Source organism: Coregonus clupeaformis, chromosome 30 (assembly GCF_020615455.1).
Source record: "Coregonus clupeaformis isolate EN_2021a chromosome 30, ASM2061545v1, whole genome shotgun sequence".
NCBI classification, from domain to species: Eukaryota; Metazoa; Chordata; class Actinopteri; order Salmoniformes; family Salmonidae; genus Coregonus; species Coregonus clupeaformis.
The window spans coordinates 49445252-49467751 of NC_059221.1; the positions used below are offsets into that span (position 1 = coordinate 49445252).

A 22500-nucleotide genomic window follows, 5' to 3' on the forward strand; every position below is an offset into this window, starting at 1 on the left:
GAGAGAGAGAGGGGGGGAGGAAGGCGGAAGGAGAGAGAGAGGCACACTGTTAATAACACAATATTAAATCAGTCATGCACAGTTCTTGATCAATAAATGAGCCTCCGTTGTAAAGAAACAACTCATTTGAAAACAACAGGATTTCAACTGTAATGAAATGTTTGGGGAAAGCCGAAGAACCCTTTTGGAACCCTTTTTTCTAAGAGTGTATTATCCAAAAACCAATCCATCGAAGACAACAACTAGAATGCAATCTGTGTGAGGCTAGAAATCTGAAACTAAAACTACCCCGGCCCTAGCTGGAACTAGCAGTTGGACATCGCTAGTTGGCAGGTGTTTTTCGCTGCAGGGTGTGATTGATTACTGATTGATTACCCACCATGCATTGTTCCAACTGTGACTGCACCACGTCCTGTTCCACGCTGCGTATGTCCAACACCCCCAGCTGTGCCTTGACATCCCAGAGAACCCTCTCACACTCTGAGAGGCGCTGGTCGAAGTTTGCCGGTTTCTGGAAGAGCCTGAACTTCACACACACCTCCTGGAGTTTTTTCTATAGGGGCAGAAGAAAGAGAGAGAGAGAGAGAGAGAGAGAGAGAGAGAGAGAGAGAGAGAGAGAGAGAGAGAGAGGGGGAAGGAGGGACGGAGGAGAGAGAGAGGGAGGGAGGAGAGAGAGAGGGGGGAAGGAGGGAGAGAGGAGAGAGAGAGAGGGAAGGAGGGAGGGAGGAGAGAGAGAGAGAGGGGGAAGGAGGGAGGGAGGAGGGAGAGAGAGGGAGGGAGGAGAGAGAGAGGGGGGAAGGAGGGAGAGAGGAGAGAGGAGAGAGATAGAGAGAGAGAGAGAGAGAGAGAGAGAGAGAGAGAGAGAGAGAGGGGGAAGGAGGGAGGGAGGAGAGAGAGAGAGGGAGGGAGGAGAGAGAGAGGGGGGAAGGAGGGAGAGATGAGAGAGAGAGGGGGAAGGAGGGAGGGAGGAGAGAGAGAGAGGGAGGGAGGAGAGAGAGAGGGGGAAGGAGGGAGAGAGGAGAGAGAGAGAGAGAGAGAGAGAGAGAGAGAGAGAGAGAGAGAGAGAGAGAGAGACCCCCCTTGATGAGGATGTCATATTGATTTGCCTTGACACATGCTTTGTGTGATATCGACAAGTCTAAAAACGTGACACTATGGATTTATCTTTCGACTGTGTGAAGATGCTGTGTGTGTGTGTGTTACCTGTGTCATGTTGATCTGTGCTGCTACTCTCTCTGACTGGTCACTCTCTTTATTCTTCTTCTTCATGTCTTCCAGAGTCGCCTCGTGACCATTCAGCTCTGTCTGGATTTTCTATTTCAAACAAAACACAGGGAATCAGAACACACACACACACACAAACGCACACACACACACAAACACACACACACACACACACACACACACACACACACACTCATTCCTATGCACCTCCATCCCTCTACCACATGGGGGAGGACAGCCTCAAGGATTGAGGAGAATTAAAGAGTGAAAATAAAAGTGAGAGAAACTCCACCAGTCTCTGTACTCACAGAGCATTCCATCTATTCTCTGTTCTGTCCCCTGTGTTCTGTTCTGTCCCCTGTGTTCTGCTCTGTCCCCTGTGTTCTGCTCTGTCCCCTGTGTTATGTTCTGTCCCCTGTGTTCTGTTCTGTCCCCTGTGTTCTGCTCTGTCCCCTGTGTTCTGTTCTGTCCCGTGTGTTCTGTTCTGTCCCCTGTGTTCTGCTCTGTCCCCTGTGTTCTGTTCTGTCCCGTGTGTTCTGTTCTGTCCCCTGTGTTCTGTTCTGTCCCCTGTGTTCTGTTCTGTCCCCTGTGTTCTGTTCTGTCCCCTGTGTTCTGCTCTGTCCCCTGTGTTCTGCTCTGTCCCCTGTGTTCTGTTCTGTCCCCTGTGTTCTGCTCTGTCCCCTGTGTTCTGTTCTGTCCCCTGTGTTCTGTTCTGTCCCCTGTGTTCTGTTCTGTCCCCTGTGTTCTGTTCTGTCCCCTGTGTTCTGCTCTGCCCCTGTGTTCTGTTCTGTCCCCTGTGTTCTGCTCTGTCCCCTGTGTTCTGTTCTGTCCCCTGTGTTCCGTTCTGTCCCCTGTGTTCCGTTCTGTCCCCTGTGTTCTGCTCTGTCCCATGTGTTCTGTTCTGTCCCCTGTGTTCTGTTCTGTCCCCTGTGTTCTGTTCTGTCCCCTGTGTTCTGCTCTGTCCCCCGTGTTCTGTTCTGTCCCATGTGTTCTGTTCTGTCCCCTGTTCTGTTCTGTCCCCTGTGTTCTGTTCTGTCCCCTGTGTTCTGCTCTGTCCCCTGTGTTCTGTTCTGTCCCCTGTGTTCTGTTCTGTCGCCTGTGTTCTGCTCTGTCCCCTGTGTTCTGTTCTGTCCCCTGTGTTCTGCTCTGTCCCCTGTGTTCTGTTCTGTCCCCTGTGTTCTGTTCTGTCGCCTGTGTTCTGTTCTGTCCCCTGTGATCTGCTCTGTCCCCTGTGTTCTGTTCTGTCCCCTGTGTTCTGTTCTGTCCCCTGTGTTCTGTTCTGTCCCCTGTGTTCTGTTCTGTCGCCTGTGTTCTGTTCTGTCCCCTGTGATCTGCTCTGTCCCCTGTGTTCTGTTCTGTCCCCTGTGTTCTGTTCTGTCCCCTGTGTTCTGTTCTGTCCCCTGTGTTCTGTTCAGTCCCCTGTGTTCTGCTCTGCCCCTGTGTTTTGCTCTGTCCCCTGTGTTCTGTTCTGTCCCCTGTGTTCTGCTCTGTCCCCTGTGTTCTGCTCTGTCCCCTGTGTTCTGTTCTGTCCCCTGTGATCTGCTCTGTCCCATGTGTTCTGTTCTGTCCACTGTGTTCTGCTCTGTCCCCTGTGTTCTGTTCTGTCCCATGTGTTCTGCTCTGTCCCCTGTGTTCTGTTCTGTCCCATGTGTTCTGTTCTGTCCCCTGTTCTGTTCTGTCCCCTGTGTTCTGCTCTGTCCCCTGTTCTGTTCTGTCCCCTGTGTTCTGTTCTGTCCCCTGTGATCTGCTCTGTCCCCTGTGTTCTGTTCTGTCCCCTGTTCTGTTCTGTCCCCTGTGTTCTGTTCTGTCCCCTGTGTTCTGCTCTGTCCCCTGTGTTCTGTTCTGTCCCCTGTGTTCTGCTCTGTCCCCTGTGTTCCAGCGTGTTCCATTGAAATCCCATGTGTTCCAGTGTGTAGGAGAGACTGGGGGCAATGGTAACAGTTTTTCTATTTTACTCTATTGCTCAGAGACCACTTGAACTAGGCAAGTCATTTATTTATATAAGAAACGTACATCTGTCTCCTAATCATTCATACCATTTATATGTCTGTACATAAGACGGTCGGATCACAATATTGATTTCAATCCAAAAAGTCCGGACGCTACATTTGTAACAGTAGCTGGGGTCAAATGTAACACCAAAAAATAAACCAAATTAAATTAACTTAACTTCAAAAACATTCATGTTTATGAATGATCATATTATCATAGACGTATGTAATGATTTGGAAGAAATATGAGTATTTCTATGTAGCTAACCAATAATTACAGTAACACCCATGCCTGTGCATGACCATCCGGTTCCTCTCAAATGTCACGGTTTCGGCCGAGGCTGCTCCTCCTCCTTGTTCGGGCAGGCTTCGGCGGTCGTCGTCCCCGGAGTACTAGCTATCACCGTTTGATGTTTTCGCTTTCTGTTGGTTTTGTCTGATTGTGTACACCTGTGTCCTGTTTAGTTGATTATGTCCTCTATAAGTTTCCCGTTTGGTTAGTTTTGTGTTGTGTGTTATTGTTCGCCTGTCATCAGGTCGGCTCGTTGTTTGTTTGTTGTTTTCCCTGTCGTCGCACTGTACTATTTTCGTGCGCCTTGGAATACTAGCCTTTTGCGCATTGTTGCGCATCGTCTGCCTCTTGTTTGTTTTGAGGCCAGTGTTTTGTATAATTTTGGTCGTGTTCAGTAAAGTATTGGACTGAGCTTCTGTGTCTGCGTTTGACTCCTTCACCACATCTACATCAGCCGTTGTGACATCAAAACACCTGAATAGTCTGATGGTGCCCAGATTATATCTGTTTACAACTTCTTTGGCACCCCAAGGCTATTTAAAGTTAATATTTGAATAATTCATGTATAATTCATGCAATCATAAAGTTAAAATCACTTGTTTACATCATTTGGCTGCTTGGCTCAGGATCATTTTAACACTGCGTTACAATTTCCCCCAACCCAGCAGCCATGACAAATCCTCAGTAGTGGTTCATTAATGCTCAGGACAGTAGAATAATAACTAGTGAGATATGTGGCTGTAACTCTTCAAGCAGGAAGACAACCTAAATGTGCTGTGGGAGTTTCAGCCCTCTGGCATGTTTCTGTTTGAAGTAGCTAGCTAGCTAGCTGACTAAAGAAGTCAACGGCTGGAGGGAGAATGCCACAGAGACTGTAGCTAGCTAGAAATGACCATTGAGATACTAATAGTTATTCTGGCACACACACACACCCCTCCAACACACAACCCTCCAACACACACACACCCCTCCAACACACAACCCTCCAACACACACACACACCCCTCCAACACACACACACCCCTCCAACACACATCCCTCCAACACACACACACACCCCTCCAACACACACACACACACACACCTCCAACACACACACACACACCCCTCCAACACACACACACACACCCCTCCAACACACAACCCTCCAACACACACACACCCCTCCAACACACACACACACCCCTCCAACACACAACCCTCCAACACATACACACACACCTCCAACACCCCCCCAGTCTAACCTGTGCTTCCTGTGGTATCTGTGCTGCGTCGATGTGGTCAGCGATGTAGGCAGACAGGTGGCGGTCGGTGGCGTCCAGAGAGTCGTTGATGAGACGCAGCGTCTTGTCATTCTCCTGGGCCCACTGCACACTCCTCTCCAGCTGCTGCTGCCGACCAACCGCCTGAGAAAGATGCACATAGAGACACACAGAGACACACAGAACCACAAACACACAATTAGCAAAAAAACATCAGTAAAAGCTACATTTAAGAGCAAAACACACACACACACACACACACACACATACCCTCTTGAAGGATGGGTTCATTAAACCAGGTCTTAAGGAGATGTAAACACACTTATTGTCCCAACGTTGCTCCTCCCCTCGGTGGGGTTTAACTAACGGAAACCTTTCACTCCTTGTGCTTCACACTGATGATGTCATCATTATCCCCCTCTCTCTCTGTGTGTGTGTGTGTGTGTGTGTGTGTGTGTGTGTGTGTGTGTGTGTGTGTGTGTGTGTGTGTGTGCAGGTGAGTCTCTCTAATCCCAGGGGATAATGGTCTATGAATAGTCCTACTAATCCACACTAAACCACACTACAGGCACCATAAACTACTCCCTACCACCACTAATAAACTACTCCCTACCACCACTAATAAACTACTCCCTACCACCACTAATAAACTACTCCCTACCACCACTAATAAACTACTCCCTACCACCACTAATAAACTACTACCTAACACCACTAATAAACTACTCCCTACCACCACTAATAAACTACTCCCTACCACCACTAATAAACTACTCCCTACCACCATTAATAAACTACTCCCTACCACCATTAATAAACTACTATGTACCACCACTAATAAACTACTCCCTACCACCACTAATAAACTACTCCCTACCACCACTAATAAACTACTCCCTACCACCACTAATAAACTACTCCCTACCACCACTAATAAACTACTCCCTACCACCATTAATAAACTACTATGTACCACCACTAATAAACTACTACCTACCACCACTAATAAACTACTACCTACCACCACTAATAAACTACTACCTACCACCATTAATAAACTACTATGTACCACCACTAATAAACTACTACCTAACACCACTAATAAACTAATAAACTACCACCTAACACCACTAATAAACGAATAAACTACCACCTAACACCACTAATAAACTACTATCTAACACCACTAATAAACTACTACCTAACACCACTAATAAACTAATAAACTACCACCACTAATAAACTACCACCTAACACCACTAATAAACGAATAAACTACCACCTAACACCACTAATAAACTACTACCTAACACCACTAATAAACTACTACCTACCATCACTAATAAACTAATAAACTTCTATCTAACACCACTAATAAACTACCACCTAACACCACTAATAAACTACTACCTAACACCACTAATAAACAAATAAACTACTACCTAACACCACTAATAAACTAATAAACTTCTATCTAACACCACTAATAAACTACTACCTAACACCACTAATAAACTACTACCTAACACAACTAATAAACTACTACCAAACACCACTAATAAATTACTATCTAACACCACTAATAAACTACTACCTAACACCACTAATAAACTACTACCTAACACCACTAATAAACAAATAAACTACCACCACTAATAAACTACTACCTAACACAACTAATAAACGAATAAACTACTACCTAACACCACTAATAAACAAATAAACTAACACCACTAATAAACTACTACCTAACACAACTAATAAACTACTACCAAACACCACTAATAAATTACTATCTAACACCACAAATAAACTACTACCTAACACCACTAATAAACTACTACCTACCACCACTAATAAACTAATAAACTTCTATCTAACACCACTAATAAACTACTACCTAACACCACTAATAAACTACTACCTAACACCACTAATAAACAAATAAACTACTACCTAACACCACTAATAAACTACTACCTAACACCACTAATAAACGAATAAACTACTACCTAACACCACTAATAAACTACTATGTTATAGAGTTTCAATAAAACTAATGCAGTTATAGACTGATATTACCACCTCGCTCTGTCTCAGGTCTGGGGTCAATTCACTTAACAATTCAGCCAGTTAAGGAGGTGAGGTGACCCCAACACTGCTCTTTATCTGACTCTCAGACTGTCTGTCTGTCTGTCTGTCTGCCTGCCTACCTGTCTGTCTGTCTGTCTGTCTGTCTGTCTGTCTGTCCGTCCGCCTGTCTGCCTGCCTGTCTGTCTGTCTGCCCGTCTGTCTGTCTTTCTTTCTTTCTTTCTTTCCTTCTCTGTCATCATCATACTCACAAACACTCGGGTGCCATCCGACAGTTCCACTACCTCTTCTCCTTTATAGATCACAAATATACAGGAAGAAAATTCTCCGAACTTCATGACTCCAGTGACTGTCAGTCTACACAGACAGACTAACAGTGACTGATACTGAGACACTGATACTGACACAATGGAGAAAGGCTTAAGAGCTATGCATTAATCAGTTCTTTCAGAGAGGATCAAAACATCACATGACTGCAGAATTAAAACAGGGATTGTCATAGCGATATTGTACGTGTGCGTGAGTGAGTGCTAGTGACTAATTGTCAGTGTGTAAGAATCTGACAGAGAAGTAGGAAGTCTATCTTTATCTCTGATGCCAGCCAGCCCTATATCTCTATCCCTCCTCATCCTCTCTTTACAGATGTAGGATCTTAATTTGAGCCAGTTTGCTACAGCAAGAAAATAATCCTGCAGCAACAGGAAATGTGAATTATTATGTGGATTATAATTAATGCCACATTTTTGTAGGGGTTAATAAATTTTTCGTTAGGGCAAATCAAGTCTGACATTTTAGAGTGGAAATTACACACTTTAGAAGCATTCACAGCAACAAAAGCCTTCTCAGCAACAAAAGAGAGATCAAATTAAGATCCTACATCTGTATGTCTGTATGTTTAATACAGAGAAGGCCTCACCCTCTGCATGAGTTCATCCCAGCGTGTGTTGAAGGCCTCTAGTTTCTGCTGGATCAGTTCATCCAGTACTCCTCCATCCATCAGGGTCTGAGACAGCTCTCTGATCTGGTTCCTCCCATCTTCAGGGTGACGCAGCAATGTCTCCAGGGCCTGAACGGACACACACACACACACACACACACACACACAAACACAAACACACACACACACACACAATTTAGTTTTTCTTTTAGGCCAATCAGTGTCCAGTATATTCACCGTCCCTCTGTCTGGGCCATACCTGGTATCCCTAATACAGAGATAGATATGAATGCCTCAGGACAAATCTTAGGGAAACCCACAGAGCAGTGAAAACAGTTGTTCATCTTTTGTTTTATAAAAAGCATGAGCTGGCGCATACCCAGAGAACATCACTTAGTGTAGAGTTGCTGACTAACGGAGAATAAACTGTAAGCTATAAAAACAAATAAAAAGAGTTGCACGCTATGTATAAAGTCCCAGTCATTTATTGGGTAAGAAACCACCACCGTGATGCCGAAACGTTGGTGGTGTCTTACCCAATAAATTACTAGGAGTTTATACATAGTGTGCAACTCTTTTTATTTGTTTTAATTTCATCTTTTGGGTTTCGACATGAATCATGACCAGAGGCAGTAGCTGCTGCGATTATTGGTCAATACCTGCAGTCTGAAGGCTGATTAATGGAGCCTCCCCAGGAAAGATATAACGACAGATAGAGTGTGGTGAAAGGTGAAAGGTTAGAGGTGGCTCACATCAAGGGCCTCACAGAGCTTCTCTGCTCCCCCCTGGATGCCATCTGTCTCGTCTAGCTTCTGCTCCAGCTGGTCCAGCCAGCCGTTCTCCTGCTCCAGGTAGGACAAGAGCTCACACCAACACGCCCACACCTCCTACAGACCAGGGGAGAGAGAGAGAGAGAGAGAGAGAGAGAGAGAGAGAGAGAGAGAGAGAGAGAGAGAGAGAGAGAGAGAGAGAGAGAGAGAGAGAGAGAGAGAGAGAGAGAGAGAGAGAGAGAGAGAGAGAGAGAGAGAGAGAGAGAGAGAGAGAGAGAGAGAGAGAGAGAGAGAGAGAGAGAGAGAGAGAGAGAGAGAGAGAGAGAGAGAGAGAGAGAGAGAGAGAGAGAGGGGTCAAAAGAAAAAAGAAAGAAAGAGGGAGGGAGGGAGGAAGGGAGAGAAATGGTGTGTGTGTGATAGAGGGTCAAATGAGGCAAGTGAAAGTAGATGAAAACAGACAAGAGAGAGAGAAATGAAGGCTCATTGATATTCTGTTCTGTTTCTTCTACAGATTGTACTATGTGTTTGTAGTCATACCAGGAACATTGATTTTGTGAGGTGAGAGCTCAGTGAAGGGCAGGATTAGAGGGGTGAGAGGGAGTGGAGTGTGCCTGCCTGCCTGTGTACTGTACTGTCCGGTATCTGTCCGGTATCTGTCCAGTATCTGTCCGGTATCTGTCCGGTATCTGTCCGGTATCTGTCCAGTATCTGTCCAGTATCTGTCCAGTATCTGTCCGGTATCTGTCCAGTATCTGTCCGGTATCTGTCCGGTATCTGTCCAGTATCTGTCCAGTATCTGTCCAGTATCTGTCCAGTATCTGTCCAGTATCTGTCCGGTATCTGTCCAGTATCTGTCCGGTATCTGTCCGGTATCTGTCCGGTATCTGTCCGGTATCTGTCCAGTAATCTGTCCGGTATCTGTCCAGTAATCTGTCCGGTATCTGTCCAGTAATCTGTCCGGTATCTGTCCAGTAATCTGTCCAGTATCTGTCCAGTATCTGTCCAGTATCTGTCCAGTATCTGTCCAGTAATCTGTCCGGTATCTGTCCGGTATCTGTCCGGTATCTGTCCGGTATCTGTCCTGTATCTGTCCGGTATCTGTCCGGTATCTGTCCAGTAATCTGTCCGGTATCTGTCCAGTAATCTGTCCGGTATCTGTCCGGTATCTGTCCAGTAATCTGTCCGGTATCTGTCCTGTATCTGTCCGGTATCTGTCCGGTATCTGTCCAGTAATCTGTCCGGTATCTGTCCAGTAATCTGTCCGGTATCTGTCCAGTAATCTGTCCGGTATCTGTCCAGTAATCTGTCCAGTATCTGTCCAGTATCTGTCCAGTATCTGTCCAGTATCTGTCCAGTAATCTGTCCGGTATCTGTCCGGTATCTGTCCGGTATCTGTCCGGTATCTGTCCTGTATCTGTCCGGTATCTGTCCGGTATCTGTCTAGTAATCTGTCCGGTATCTGTCCAGTAATCTGTCCGGTATCTGTCCAGTAATCTGTCCGGTATCTGTCCAGTAATCTGTCCGGTATCTGTCCGGTATCTGTCCGGTATCTGTCCGGTATCTGTCCGGTATCTGTCCAGTAATCTGTCCGGTATCTGTCCAGTAATCTGTCCGGTATCTGTCCAGTAATCTGTCCGGTATCTGTCCAGTAATCTGTCCGGTATCTGTCCAGTATCTGTCCGGTATCTGTCCGGTATCTGTCCAGTAATCTGTCCGGTATCTGTCCGGTATCTGTCCGGTATCTGTCCGGTATCGTACCTCCAGGGTTTTACACTTGCCGTCCAGGCGGCTGCAGAGTCTCTGGTAGTTTGCGGTCAGCACGTCCAGCTCTGCCTTGAGGGCATCGTGGGCAGCCGGAGGGGCTTTGGAGATGAAACTGTTCACAGAGTCGGTCAGCAGCTTCACCTTCAGCTCTTTAGAGTGGACCTCCTCCTGACCCTTCTACAGAGAGAGAACAGACAGAGAGTTGATAAAGATAGGGGAGGAGAGAGGGGGAGGGAGTGAGAGACAAATAGAGAGAGATAAAGAGATGGGAGGAGAGAGGGGGAGGGAGTGAGAGACAGATAGAGAGAGATAAAGAGAGGGGAGGAGAGAGGGGGTGGGAGTGAGAGACAGATAGAGAGAGATAAAGAGAGGGGAGGGGGAGGGAGTGAGAGACAGATAGAGAGAAATGAAGAGAGGAGGGGAGAGAGAGGAGGGAAGAGACATAAAGAGGGAGGGGACAAGAGGGGAGAGAGGGGAGGAGAGAACAGAGATAAAGAGATGAAGAGATGCGGAGGGAGAGGGAAAGAGAGAAAGATAAAGAGATGGCAGGAGGGAGAGAGAAAGAGAGAGAGCGCAGAGGAGGGAGAGAGAAAGAGAGATGAAGAGATGCTTATCTTCCTGCTCTTTGTTTTAGAAATGCATGACTGCCAACAAAAGTTATCGAGCTGGAATTAGAGAGGATAAAGAGAGAGGGAGGGTGATGAAAAGAGGAAGGGAGGGATGGAGGGAGGGAGGGAGGGAGAGAGGGAGGGAGGGAGAGGAACATAGGGATGGAGGGAGGGAGGGAGGGAGGAAGAGAGGGAGGGAGGGAGAGGAACATAGGGATGGAGAGAGGGAGGGAGGGTGTGTTGGAGGCAGGTCAGAGTGGTTTGGGTGACTGCCCAGTATTGGTTATAGGGAAGTTTGGCCAAAAGGATGGATGATGGGTCAACATCCCTCCCCCACACACACTCCCCCCCTCCCCCACACAACCCCTACCTTGAGTTCCTCGACAGCCTTGCGTAGCTCCTCGGGGGTCTGGTATGTGAAGTCTCTCTCCAGATAGTCCTCCTCAGCCTGAGTGATCCACTCCTGCATCTCAGTCATCTCCTTCCTCAGGCTCATGGTCTTGTCCAGACCCCCCTTCAGAGCTGACTTCTTAGCATAGGCCTGGATTACACACAGACACAGACACACACACACACACACACACACACACACACACACACACACACACATCATGAATACACACGCAATAACAACAGATGATATAACAGGACAGGGATGGACGGAATCAACGTTTGTGTGGGTGCGGTGTGTGTGTGTGTGTGTTTGATCGTGTGTGTGTGTGTGTACCGTACCTGTTTGCAGATGATCTCCCACAGAGCGTTCAGCTCGTCGAGCTCCTTCTGCAGCTGGATGGCGAATGGTGGCTCCGCCTCTGTCTTCAGAGACACGCCCACCTCATTGATGCCGTTCAGACTGGGTTGGATGGTGTGGATGTCATTCACCAGGGCCTAGCAAATCACAACAGAGACACAGGGGATATGACTAATAGAAATGGATGTGTGACAGAGAGATGTTCACTTGTACTGTATGCCCTAGGGCTAGTTTACTGGGCTGTATGCCCTAGGGCTAGTTTACTGGGCTGTATGCCCTAGGGCTAGTTTACTGGGCTGTATGCCCTAGGGCTAGTTTACTGGGCTGTATGCCCTAGGGCTAGTTTACTGGGCTGTATGCCCTAGGGCTAGTTTACTGGGCTGTATGCCCTAGGGCTAGTTTACTGGGCTGTATGCCCTAGGGCTAGTTTACTGGGCTGTATGCCCTAGGGCTAGTTTACTGGGCTGTATGCCCTAGGGGCTAGTTTACTGGGCTGTATGCCCTAGGGCTAGTTTACTGGGCTGTATGCCCTAGGGCTAGTTTACTGGGCTGTATGCCCTATGGCTAGTTTACTGGGCTGTATGCCCTAGGGCTAGTTTACTGGGCTGTATGCCCTAGGGCTAGTTTACTGGGCTGTATGCCCTAGGGCTCATTTAGTGGGGTGACGTTTAGAGGTCACAATTCCTCTGCTAGAAATTGAGGGTTGCCAGGTGAGAGAAAGTGAAGGACCGGTTGCCAGGTGAGAGAAAGTGAATGACCGGTTGCCAGGTGAGAGAAAGTGGGTGACAGGAGGGTGGGAGACAGGCTGCCAACGAGAAGGTGAAAGAAGGTTGCCAGGTCTTACAGTGCACTGCTCCAGCTGTTTCTGCAGGGCCTCTGAGTCCCCCAGCGCTGGCCACTCCTCATTCAGGAACACGTCAACATCAGCCATCCACTTCCTCAGTGTCTTCACGTCATTCTGAGAGACACAGATAGACAGATAGGTCGTCAGACAGCACAGAACTGACAATGTCCTTAGAGTAATTTATAGCCACACATGCACACAGTTAGAAACATGTCAACATCAGCCGTCCACTTCCTCAATGTCTTGACATCATTATGCAGACACTGACAACAAAGACCACATTGATATTGTCCTCCTTACAGTCATATACACAGGAACATACGATACACTCACTCACAGATCTACAGTTGAAATCGGAAGTTTACATACACCTTAGCCAAATACATTTAAACTCAGTTTTTCACAATTCCTGACATTTAATCCTAGTAAAAATTCCCTGTCTTAGGTCAGTTAGGATCACCACTTTATTTTAAGAATGTGAAATGTCAGAATAATAGTAAAGAAAATTATTTATTTAAGCTTTTATTTCTTTCATCACATTCCCAGTGGGTCAGAAGTTTACATACACTCAATTAGTATTTGGTAGCATTGCCTTTAAATTGTTTCATTTGGGTCAAACGTTTCGGGTAGCCTTCCACAAGCTTCCCACAATAAGTTGGGTGAATTATGGTCCATTCCTCCTGACAGAGCTGGTGTAACTGAGTCAGGTTTGTAGGCCTCCTTGCTCGTACACGCTTTTTCAGTTCTGCCCACAAATGTTCTGTAGGATTGAGGTCAGGGCTTTGTGATGACCACTCCAATACCTTGACTTTGTTGTCCTTAAGCCATTTTGCCACAACTTTGGAAGTATGCTTGGGGTCATTGTCCATTTGGAAGACCCATTTGCGACCAAGCTTTAACTTCCTGACCGACGACTTGAGATGTTGCTTCAATATATCCATATAATTTTCCTTCCTCATGATGCCATCTATTTTGTGAAGTGCACAAGGCCCTCCTGCAGCAAAGCACCCCCACAGCATGATGCTGCCACACCCGTGCTTCACGGTTGGGATGGTGTTCTTCGGCTTGCAAGCCACCCCCCTTTTCCTCCAAACATAACGATGGTCATTATGTCCAAACAGTTCTATTTTTGTTTCATCAGACCAGAGGACATTTCTCCAGAGTACGATCTTTGTCCCCATGTGCAGTTGCAAACCGTAGTCTGGCTTTTTTATGGCGGTTCTGGAGCAGTGGCTTCTTCCTTGCTGTGCGGCCTTTCAGGTTATGTTGATATAGGACTCGTTTTACTGTGGATATAGATACTTTTGTACCTGTTTCCTCCAGCATCTTCACAAGGTCCTTTGCTGTTGTTCTGGGATTTGATTTGCACTTTTCGCACCAAAGTACGTTCATCTCTAGGTGACAGAATGCGTCTCCTTCCTGAGCGGTATGATGGCTGCGTGGTCCCATGGTGTTTATACTTGCGTACTATTGTTTGTACAGATGAACGTGGTACCTTCAGGCGTTTGGAAATTGCTCCCAAGGATGAACCAGACTTGTGAAGGTCTACAATTTTTTTTCGGAGGACTTGGCTGATTTCTTTTGATTTTCCCATGATTTCAAGCAAAGAGGCACTGAGTTTGAAGGTAGGCCTTGGAATACATCCACAGGTACACCTCCAGTTGACTCAAATGATGTAAATTAGCCTATCAGAAGCTTCTAAAGCCATGACATCATTTTCTGGAATTTTCCAAGCTGTTTAAAGGAACAGTCAACTTAGTGTATGTAAACTTCTGACCCACTGGAATTGTGATACAGTGAATTATAAGTGAAATAATCTGTCTGTAAACAATTGTTGGAAAAATTACAAAGTAGATGTCCTAACCGACTTGCCAAAACTATAGTTTGTTAACAAGACATTTGTGGAGTGGTTGAAAAACGAGTTTTAATGACTCCAACCTAAGTGTATGTAAACTTCCGACTTCAACTGTATCTGTCTCTATCTCTTCATCTCTCTCTCTCTGTCTCTCTGTCTCTCTCTTTCTCTCTCTCTCTCTCTCTCTCTCTCTCTCTGTCTCTCTGTCTCTCTCTTTCTCTATCTCTCTCTCTCTGTCTCTCTCTCTCGCTCTCTTTCCCTCTCTCTATCTCTCTCTCTCTGTCTCTCTCGCTCTCTCTCTCTCTGTCTCTCTCTCTCGCTCTCTTTCCCTCTCTCTCTCTATCTCTCTCTCTCTCTGTCTCTCTCTCTCTCGCTCTCTTTCCCTCTCTCTCTCTCTGTCTCTCTATCTCTCTCGCTCTCTTTCCCTCTCTCCCTCTCTCTCTCTCTCTCTCTCTCTCTCTCTCTGTCTCTCTCTCTCTCACTCTCTTTCCCTCTCTCTCTCTCTCTGTCTCTCTCACTCTCTTTCCCTCTCTCTATGTCTCTCGCTCCCTCTTTCTACACTCTCTCCCTCTTTCTCTCTCTCTCTCCCTCTATTTATCTCTCTCTCTTTCTAATCTCTCTCTCTCTGTCCCTCTACCCTACTCTCTCTCTCCCTCTCTTTAGCAGCACACCCCCACCCCCTACTACCTCCACGGTACCTGGAACTGCAGTAATTTAGCCATAAGCTCTGTTATCTTGGTTGCCTGTTCCCCCAGCGTTGAGGACAGGCGTCTCCAGCGAGTCATGAGGCTGTCCATCTCTGTCCTGTACTTGTGACTGATCTCTGGAGGAGCCTTCTGAAACACCTGGTCCACTGTAGACGTCAGGTAGTCCACCTCACTCTGGTGCTCTGCAAGCGCAACCTGCATCACCTGGGGGGAAGGACAATGAGATGGTAGTACTCGATACAGGGTGAATCCTAACTTTCACATTTTCACTGAAGTCTCCTATTGATATCAATGCATGATTAAGTGAACATTTTAGTTAGGATTCAGCCTGTAAATGAGGACTTTTTAGCAGGGTCATTAAAAAAAATCTGTTCATTTCAATTGCATGACTGAGGAAGAACATCCTAACTAAGATTCCACCCTGCTGCCCTGTGAGGAAGAACATCCTAACTAAGATTCCACCCTGCTGCCCTGTGAGGAAGAACATCCTAACTAAGATTCCACCCTGCTGCCCAGTGAGGAAGAACATCCTAACTAAGATTCCACCCTGCTGCCCAGTGAGGAAGAACATCCTAACTAAGATTCCACCCTGCTGCCCTGTGAGGAAGAACATCCTAACTAAGATTCCACCCTGCTGCCCTGTGAGGAAGAACATCCTAACTAAGATTCCACCCTGCTGCCCTGTGAGGAAGAACATCCTAACTAAGATTTCACCCTGCTGCCCTGTGAGGAAGAACTTCCTAAGTATCTCAGGTTAAACTGATCTGACCTTGGATTTAAAGTCTCATAGAACATCAACTTAGCACCAGAACTTCATAAAAACAACAACAAGGCCATAAAAAGTATTGGTGTTTTTACGGGGTGATTCATTTTGTCACAACAAGACAAAGTGAGTCTTTATCGTGTCCCAAATGGAACCCTATTCCCTATGAAGTGCACAAATTTTCACCGAGCCTATATCTGGTCAAAAGTAGTGTATTACATAGGGAATAGGGTTCCATTTGGGACACAGCCTTAGTCTGTGCTGTGTGGCAGTAACCCTGGGACATCCCCAGATACATAGATGGAGAAACACACACACTGACATGATCCTCTGGGTCTTCCCCTCCCATCAATAACATTTCTACATTTCTCATAATTGCAGTGAGGCGCTGCTCTGCTCTGTTAGTGCTCTCTGAATGCAAATCAGCAGAGAGAAAAACGATTTATCCTGGCAGCCCTGCTGGCACCTCCTCACCAAGGGTCACTGCACTTTTACTGAACAAGATCATTATGTGAAGCAGCCTCTTGTTTCTAGTCTTGTCTTTGACTGTTAATACGTTGACTCAGTACGTGGTCTGTTCAATTAGGGTTGCATTAACAGCACGCAAGCAGTAATTGTTCAGGGTGTTTTGTGGCAGAATCATCATAACAAAACAGACAGCCACCCACCCAACCAGTCAGCCAGACACACAGCCATCCAGACATCCAGAGCGGTTCAGTACCTTGACATCCTTCAGTCTCCCCTCCATGACAGGGTATTCAGTGACGGCTGTAGAGGGGATGGCTAGCCTCGCCTCACACTGCTGTAACCAGGCCAACAGAGTAGATACTGTCTCCTTATAGCGCGCTGGAGGAAGGCTCTCCTGAACTGGAGGGAGAGATGCAATAATGGTTAGTGGATGGATGGATAATACACCTCACTATAATACACTATACCCACAGCCCTTCTGGCCTGCTGTCTGACTACCTGCCAACTCTACATTACCTTCTCCCTGTCTGACTACCTGCCAACTCTACATTACCTTCTCCCTGTCTGACTACCTGCCAACTCTACATTACCTTCTCCCTGTCTGACTGCCTGCCAACTCTACATTACCTTCTCCCTGTCTGACTGCCTGCCAACTCTACATTACCTTCTCCCTGTCTGACTGCCTGCCAACTCTACATCACCTTCTCCCTGTCTGACTGCCTGCCAACTCTACATTACCTTCTCCCTGTCTGACTGCCTGCCAACTCTACATTACCTTCTCCCTGTCTGACTACCTGCCAACTCTACATGACCTTCTCCCTGTCTGACTGCCTGCCAACTCTACATTACCTTCTCCCTGTCTGACTGCCTGCCAACTCTACATTACCTTCTCCCTGTCTGACTGCCTGCCAACTCTACATCACCTTCTCCCTGTCTGACTGCCTGCCAACTCTACATTACCTGCTCCCTGTCTGACTGCCTGCCAACTCTACATTACTTTCTCCCTGTCTGACTGCCTGCAAACTCTACATTACCTTCTCCCTGTCTGACTGCCTGCCAACTCTACATTACCTTCTCCCTGTCTGACTGCCTGCCAACTCTACATTACCTTCTCCCTGTCTGACTGCCTGCCAACTCTACATCACCTTCTCCCTGTCTGACTACCTGCCAACTCTATATTCCCTTCTCCCTGTCTGACTGCCTGCCAACTCTACATTACCTTCTCCCTGTCTGACTGCCTGCCAACTCTACATCACCTTCTCCCTGTCTGACTGCCTGCCAACTCTACATTACCTTCTCCCTGTCTGACTGCCTGCCAACTCTACATTACCTTCTCCCTGTCTGACTGCCTGCCAACTCTACATTACTTTCTCCCTGTCTGACTGCCTGCCAACTCTACATTACCTTCTCCCTGTCTGACTACCTGTCAACTCTATATTACCTTCTCACTGTCTGACTACCTGCCAACTCTACATTACCTTCTCCCTGTCTGACTGCCTGCCAACTCTACATTACCTTCTCCCTGTCTGACTACCTACCAACTCTACATTACCTTCTCCCTGTCTGACTACCTGCCAACTCTATATTACTTTCTCCCTGTCTGACTACCTGCCAACTCTACATTACCTTCTCCCCCGTCTGACTACCTGCCAACTCTACATTACCTTCTCCCTGTCTGACTGCCTGCCAACTCTACATTACCTTCTCCCTGTCTGACTACCTGCCAACTCTACATTACCTTCTCCCTGTCTGTCTGACTGCCTGCCAACTCTACATTACTTTCTCCCTGTCTGACTAACTGCCAACTCTACATTACCTTCTCCCTGTCTGACTGCCTGCCAACTCTACATTACCTTCTCCCTGTCTGACTACCTGCCAACTCTACATTACCTTCTCCCTGTCTGACTGCCTGCCAACTCTACATTACCTTCTCCCTGTCTGACTGCCTGCCAACTCTACATCACCTTCTCCCTGTCTGACTGCCTGCCAACTCTACATCACCTTCTCCCTGTCTGACTACCTGCCAACTCTATATTACCTTCTCCCTGTCTGACTGCCTGCCAACTCTACATTACCTTCTCCCTGTCTGACTGCCTGCCAACTCTACATCACCTTCTCCCTGTCTGACTGCCTGCCAACTCTACATTACCTTCTCCCTGTCTGACTGCCTGCCAACTCTACATTACCTTCTCCCTGTCTGACTACCTGCCAACTCTACATTACTTTCTCCCTGTCTGACTACCTGCCAACTCTACATTACCTTCTCCCCGTCTGACTACCTGCCAACTCTACATTACCTTCTCCCTGTCTGGCTGCCTGCCAACTCTACATTACCTTCTCCCTGTCTGACTACCTGCCAACTCTACATTACCTTCTCCCTGTCTGACTACCTGCCAACTCTACATTACCTTCTCCCTGTCTGACTGCCTGCCAACTCTACATTACCTTCTCCCTGTCTGACTGCCTGCCAACTCTACATCACCTTCTCCCTGTCTGACTGCCTGCCAACTCTACATCACCTTCTCCCTGTCTGACTACCTGCCAACTCTATATTACCTTCTCCCTGTCTGACTGCCTGCCAACTCTACATTACCTTCTCCCTGTCTGACTGCCTGCCAACTCTACATCACCTTCTCCCTGTCTGACTGCCTGCCAACTCTACATTACCTTCTCCCTGTCTGACTGCCTGCCAACTCTACATCACCTGCTCCCTGTCTGACTGCCTGCCAACTCTACATTACCTTCTCCCTGTCTGACTGCCTGCCAACTCTATATTACCTTCTCCCTGTCTGTCTGACTGCCTGCCAACTCTATATTACCTTCTCCCTGTCTGACTGCCTGCCAACTCTACATTACCTTCTCCCTGTCTGACTGCCTGCCAACTCTACATCACCTTCTCCCTGTCTGACTGCCTGCCAACTCTACATTACCTTCTCCCTGTCTGACTGCCTGCCAACTCTACATTACCTTCTCCCTGTCTGACTGCCTGCCAACTCTACATTACTTTCTCCCTGTCTGACTGCCTGCCAACTCTACATTACCTTCTCCCTGTCTGACTACCTGTCAACTCTATATTACCTTCTCACTGTCTGACTACCTGCCAACTCTACATTACCTTCTCCCTGTCTGACTGCCTGCCAACTCTACATTACCTTCTCCCTGTCTGACTACCTACCAACTCTACATTACCTTCTCCCTGTCTGACTACCTGCCAACTCTACATTACTTTCTCCCTGTCTGACTACCTGCCAACTCTACATTACCTTCTCCCCGTCTGACTACCTGCCAACTCTACATTACCTTCTCCCTGTCTGACTGCCTGCCAACTCTACATTACCTTCTCCCTGTCTGACTACCTGCCAACTCTACATTACCTTCTCCCTGTCTGTCTGACTGCCTGCCAACTCTACATTACTTTCTCCCTGTCTGACTAACTGCCAACTCTACATTACCTTCTCCCTGTCTGACTACCTGCCAACTCTACATTACCTTCTCCCTGTCTGACTACCTGCCAACTCTACATTACCTTCTCCCTGTCTGACTGCCTGCCAACTCTACATTACCTTCTCCCTGTCTGACTGCCTGCCAACTCTATATTACCTTCTCCCTGTCTGACTGCCTGCCAACTCTATATTACCTTCTCCCTGTCTGTCTGACTGCCTGCCAACTCTATATTACCTTCTCCCTGTCTGACTGCCTGCCAACTCTACATTACCTTCTCCCTGTCTGACTACCTGCCAACTCTACATTACCTTCTCCCTGTCTGACTGGCTGCCAACTCTATATTACCTTCTCCCTGTATGACTGCCTGCCAACTCTATATTACCTTCTCCCTGTCTGACTGCCTGCCAACTCTATATTACCTTCTGACTGTCTGCCCACATTGCATTAATCTTTCCCTGTCTGACTGTTTGGGGGTCTGCCCACTCTACATTATCCTCTCCCTGTCTGAGGGTCTGCCCACTCTACATTATTCTCTCCCTGTCTGAGGGTCTGCCCACTCTACATGATCCTCTCCCTGTCTGGGGGTCTGCCCACTCTACATTATCCTCTCCCTGTCTGACTGTCTGGGGGTCTGCCCACTCTACATTATCCTCTCCCTGTCTGAGGGTCTGCCCACTCTACATTATCCTCTCCCTGTCTGGGGGTCTGCCTACTCTACATTATCCTCTCCCTGTCTGGGGGTCTGCCCACTCTACATTATCCTCTCCCTGTCTGAGGGTCTGCCCACTCTACATTATCCTCTCCCTGTCTGAGGGTCTGCCCACTCTACATGATCCTCTCCCTATCTGAGGGTCTGCCCACTCTGCATGATCCTCTCCCTGTCTGGGGGTCTGCCCACCCTGCATTATCCTCACTCTGTCTGTCTCTAGTCTGTTTCTAGTCTGTCTCTGTCTCTAGTCTGTCTGTCTCTAGTCTGTCTGTCTCTAGTCTGTCTGTCTCTAGTCTGTCTCTGTCTCTAGTCTGACTGTCTCTAGTCTGTCTGTCTCTAGTCTGGCTGTCTCTAGTATGTCTCTGTCTCTAGTCTGTCTCTGTCTCTAGTCTGTCTATGTCTCTAGTCTGTCTCTGTCTCTAGTCTGTCTGTCTCTAGTCTGTCTCTGTCTCTAGTCTGTCTCTGTCTATAGTCTGTCTGTCTCTAGTCTGTCTGTCTCTAGTCTGTCTCTGTCTCTAGTCTGTCTCTGTCTCTAGTCTGTCTCTGTCTCTAGTCTTGTCTCTGTCTCTAGTCTGTCTCTGTCTCTGTCTCCAGTCTGTCTCTGTCTCTAGTCTGTCTCTGTCGCTAGTCTGTCTCTGTCGCTAGTCTGTCTCTGTCTCTAGTCTGTCTCTGTCTCTAGTCTGTCTGTCTCTAGTCTGTCTCTGTCTCTAGTCTGTCTGTCTCTAGTCTGTCTCTGTCTCTAGTCTGTCTCTGTCTCTAGTCTGTCTCTGTCTCTAGTCTGTCTCTACGCTAGTCTGTCTGTCTCTAGTATGTCTGTCTCTAGTCTGTTTCTGTCTCTAGTCTGTCTCTGTCTCTAGTCTGTCTCTGTCTCTAGTCTGTCTCTCGTCTGTCTGTCTCTAGTCTGTCTCTGTCTCTAGTCTGTCTGTCTCTAGTCTGTCTGTCTCTAGTCTGTCTATGTCTCTAGTCTGTCTGTCTCTAGTCTGTCTCTGTCTCTAGTCTGTCTCTGTCTCTAGTCTGTTCTGTCTCTAGTCTGTCTGTGTCTAGTCTGTCTATGTCTCTAGTCTGTCTCTGTCTCTAGTCTGTCTCTAGTCTGTCTGTGTCTCAGTCTTTAGTCTGTCTCTGTCTATAGTCTGTCTCTGTCTCTAGTCTGTCTGTCTCTAGTCTGTCTCTGTCTCTAGTCTGTCTCTAGTCTGTCTCTGTCTCTAGTCTGTCTCTAGTCTGTCTGTCTCTAGTCTGTCTCTGTCTCTAGTCTGTCTCTGTCTCTAGTATGTCTGTCTCTAGTCTGTCTGTCTCTAGTCTGTCTCTGTCTCTAGTCTGTCTCTGTCTCTAGTCTGTCTGTCTCTAGTATGGCTGTCTCTAGTCTGTCTCTGTCTCTAGTCTGTCTCTGTCTCTAGTCTGTCTCTAGTCTGTCTCTGTCTCTAGTCTGTCTCTGTCTCTAGTCTGTCTGTCTCTGTCTCTAGTCTGTCTCTGTCTCTAGTCTGTCTGTCTCTAGTCTGTCTCTGTCTCTAGTCTGTCTGTCTCTAGTCTGTCTCTGTCTTTAGTCTGTCTCTGTCTCTAGTCTGTCTCTGTCTCTAGTCTGTCTCTGTCTCTAGTCTTTCTCTGTCTCTAGTCTGTCTCTGTCTCTAGTCTGTCTCTGTCTCTAGTCTGTCTCTCATCTGTCTGTCTCTAGTCTGTCTCTTGTCTGTCTGTCTCTAGTCTGTCTCTGTCTCTAGTCTGTCTCTGTCTCTAGTCTGTCTGTCTCTAGTATGTCTGTCTCTAGTCTGTCTCTGTCTCTAGTCTGTCTCTGTCTCTAGTCTGTCTCTGTCTCTAGTCTGTCTGTCTCTGTCTCTAGTCTGTCTGTCTCTAGTCTGTCTCTGTCTCTAGTCGGTCTCTAGTCTGTCTCTGTCTCTAGTCTGTCTGTCTCTAGTCTGTCTCTGTCTCTAGTCTGTCTCTAGTCTGTCTCTGTCTCTAGTCTGTCTCTAGTCTGTCTGTCTCTAGTCTGTCTCTGTCTCTAGTCTGTCTGTCTCTAGTCTGCCTGTCT

General features: G+C 47.3%; 1 protein-coding gene across 6 annotated transcripts in view; it reads right to left on the reverse strand.

Annotated features, from left to right (window-relative positions):
- The window catches only part of dmd (dystrophin), a 278483-nt gene that overhangs the window by 90398 nt on the left and 165585 nt on the right, over window positions 1-22500 (reverse strand). For all 6 annotated transcript variants that reach the window (XM_045209630.1, XM_045209633.1, XM_045209631.1 and 3 more), the window contains exons 22-32: window positions 16581-16726; window positions 15088-15300; window positions 12535-12648; window positions 11672-11827; window positions 11310-11480; window positions 10326-10508; window positions 8550-8684; window positions 7777-7926; window positions 4752-4913; window positions 1204-1314; window positions 380-553 (exon numbers count right to left, since the gene is read on the reverse strand). In XM_045209630.1, the coding sequence (XP_045065565.1) occupies window positions 380-553; window positions 1204-1314; window positions 4752-4913; window positions 7777-7926; window positions 8550-8684; window positions 10326-10508; window positions 11310-11480; window positions 11672-11827; window positions 12535-12648; window positions 15088-15300; window positions 16581-16726 (1715 nt within the window). The remainder of the gene's footprint in view (window positions 1-379; window positions 554-1203; window positions 1315-4751; window positions 4914-7776; window positions 7927-8549; window positions 8685-10325; window positions 10509-11309; window positions 11481-11671; window positions 11828-12534; window positions 12649-15087; window positions 15301-16580; window positions 16727-22500) is intronic.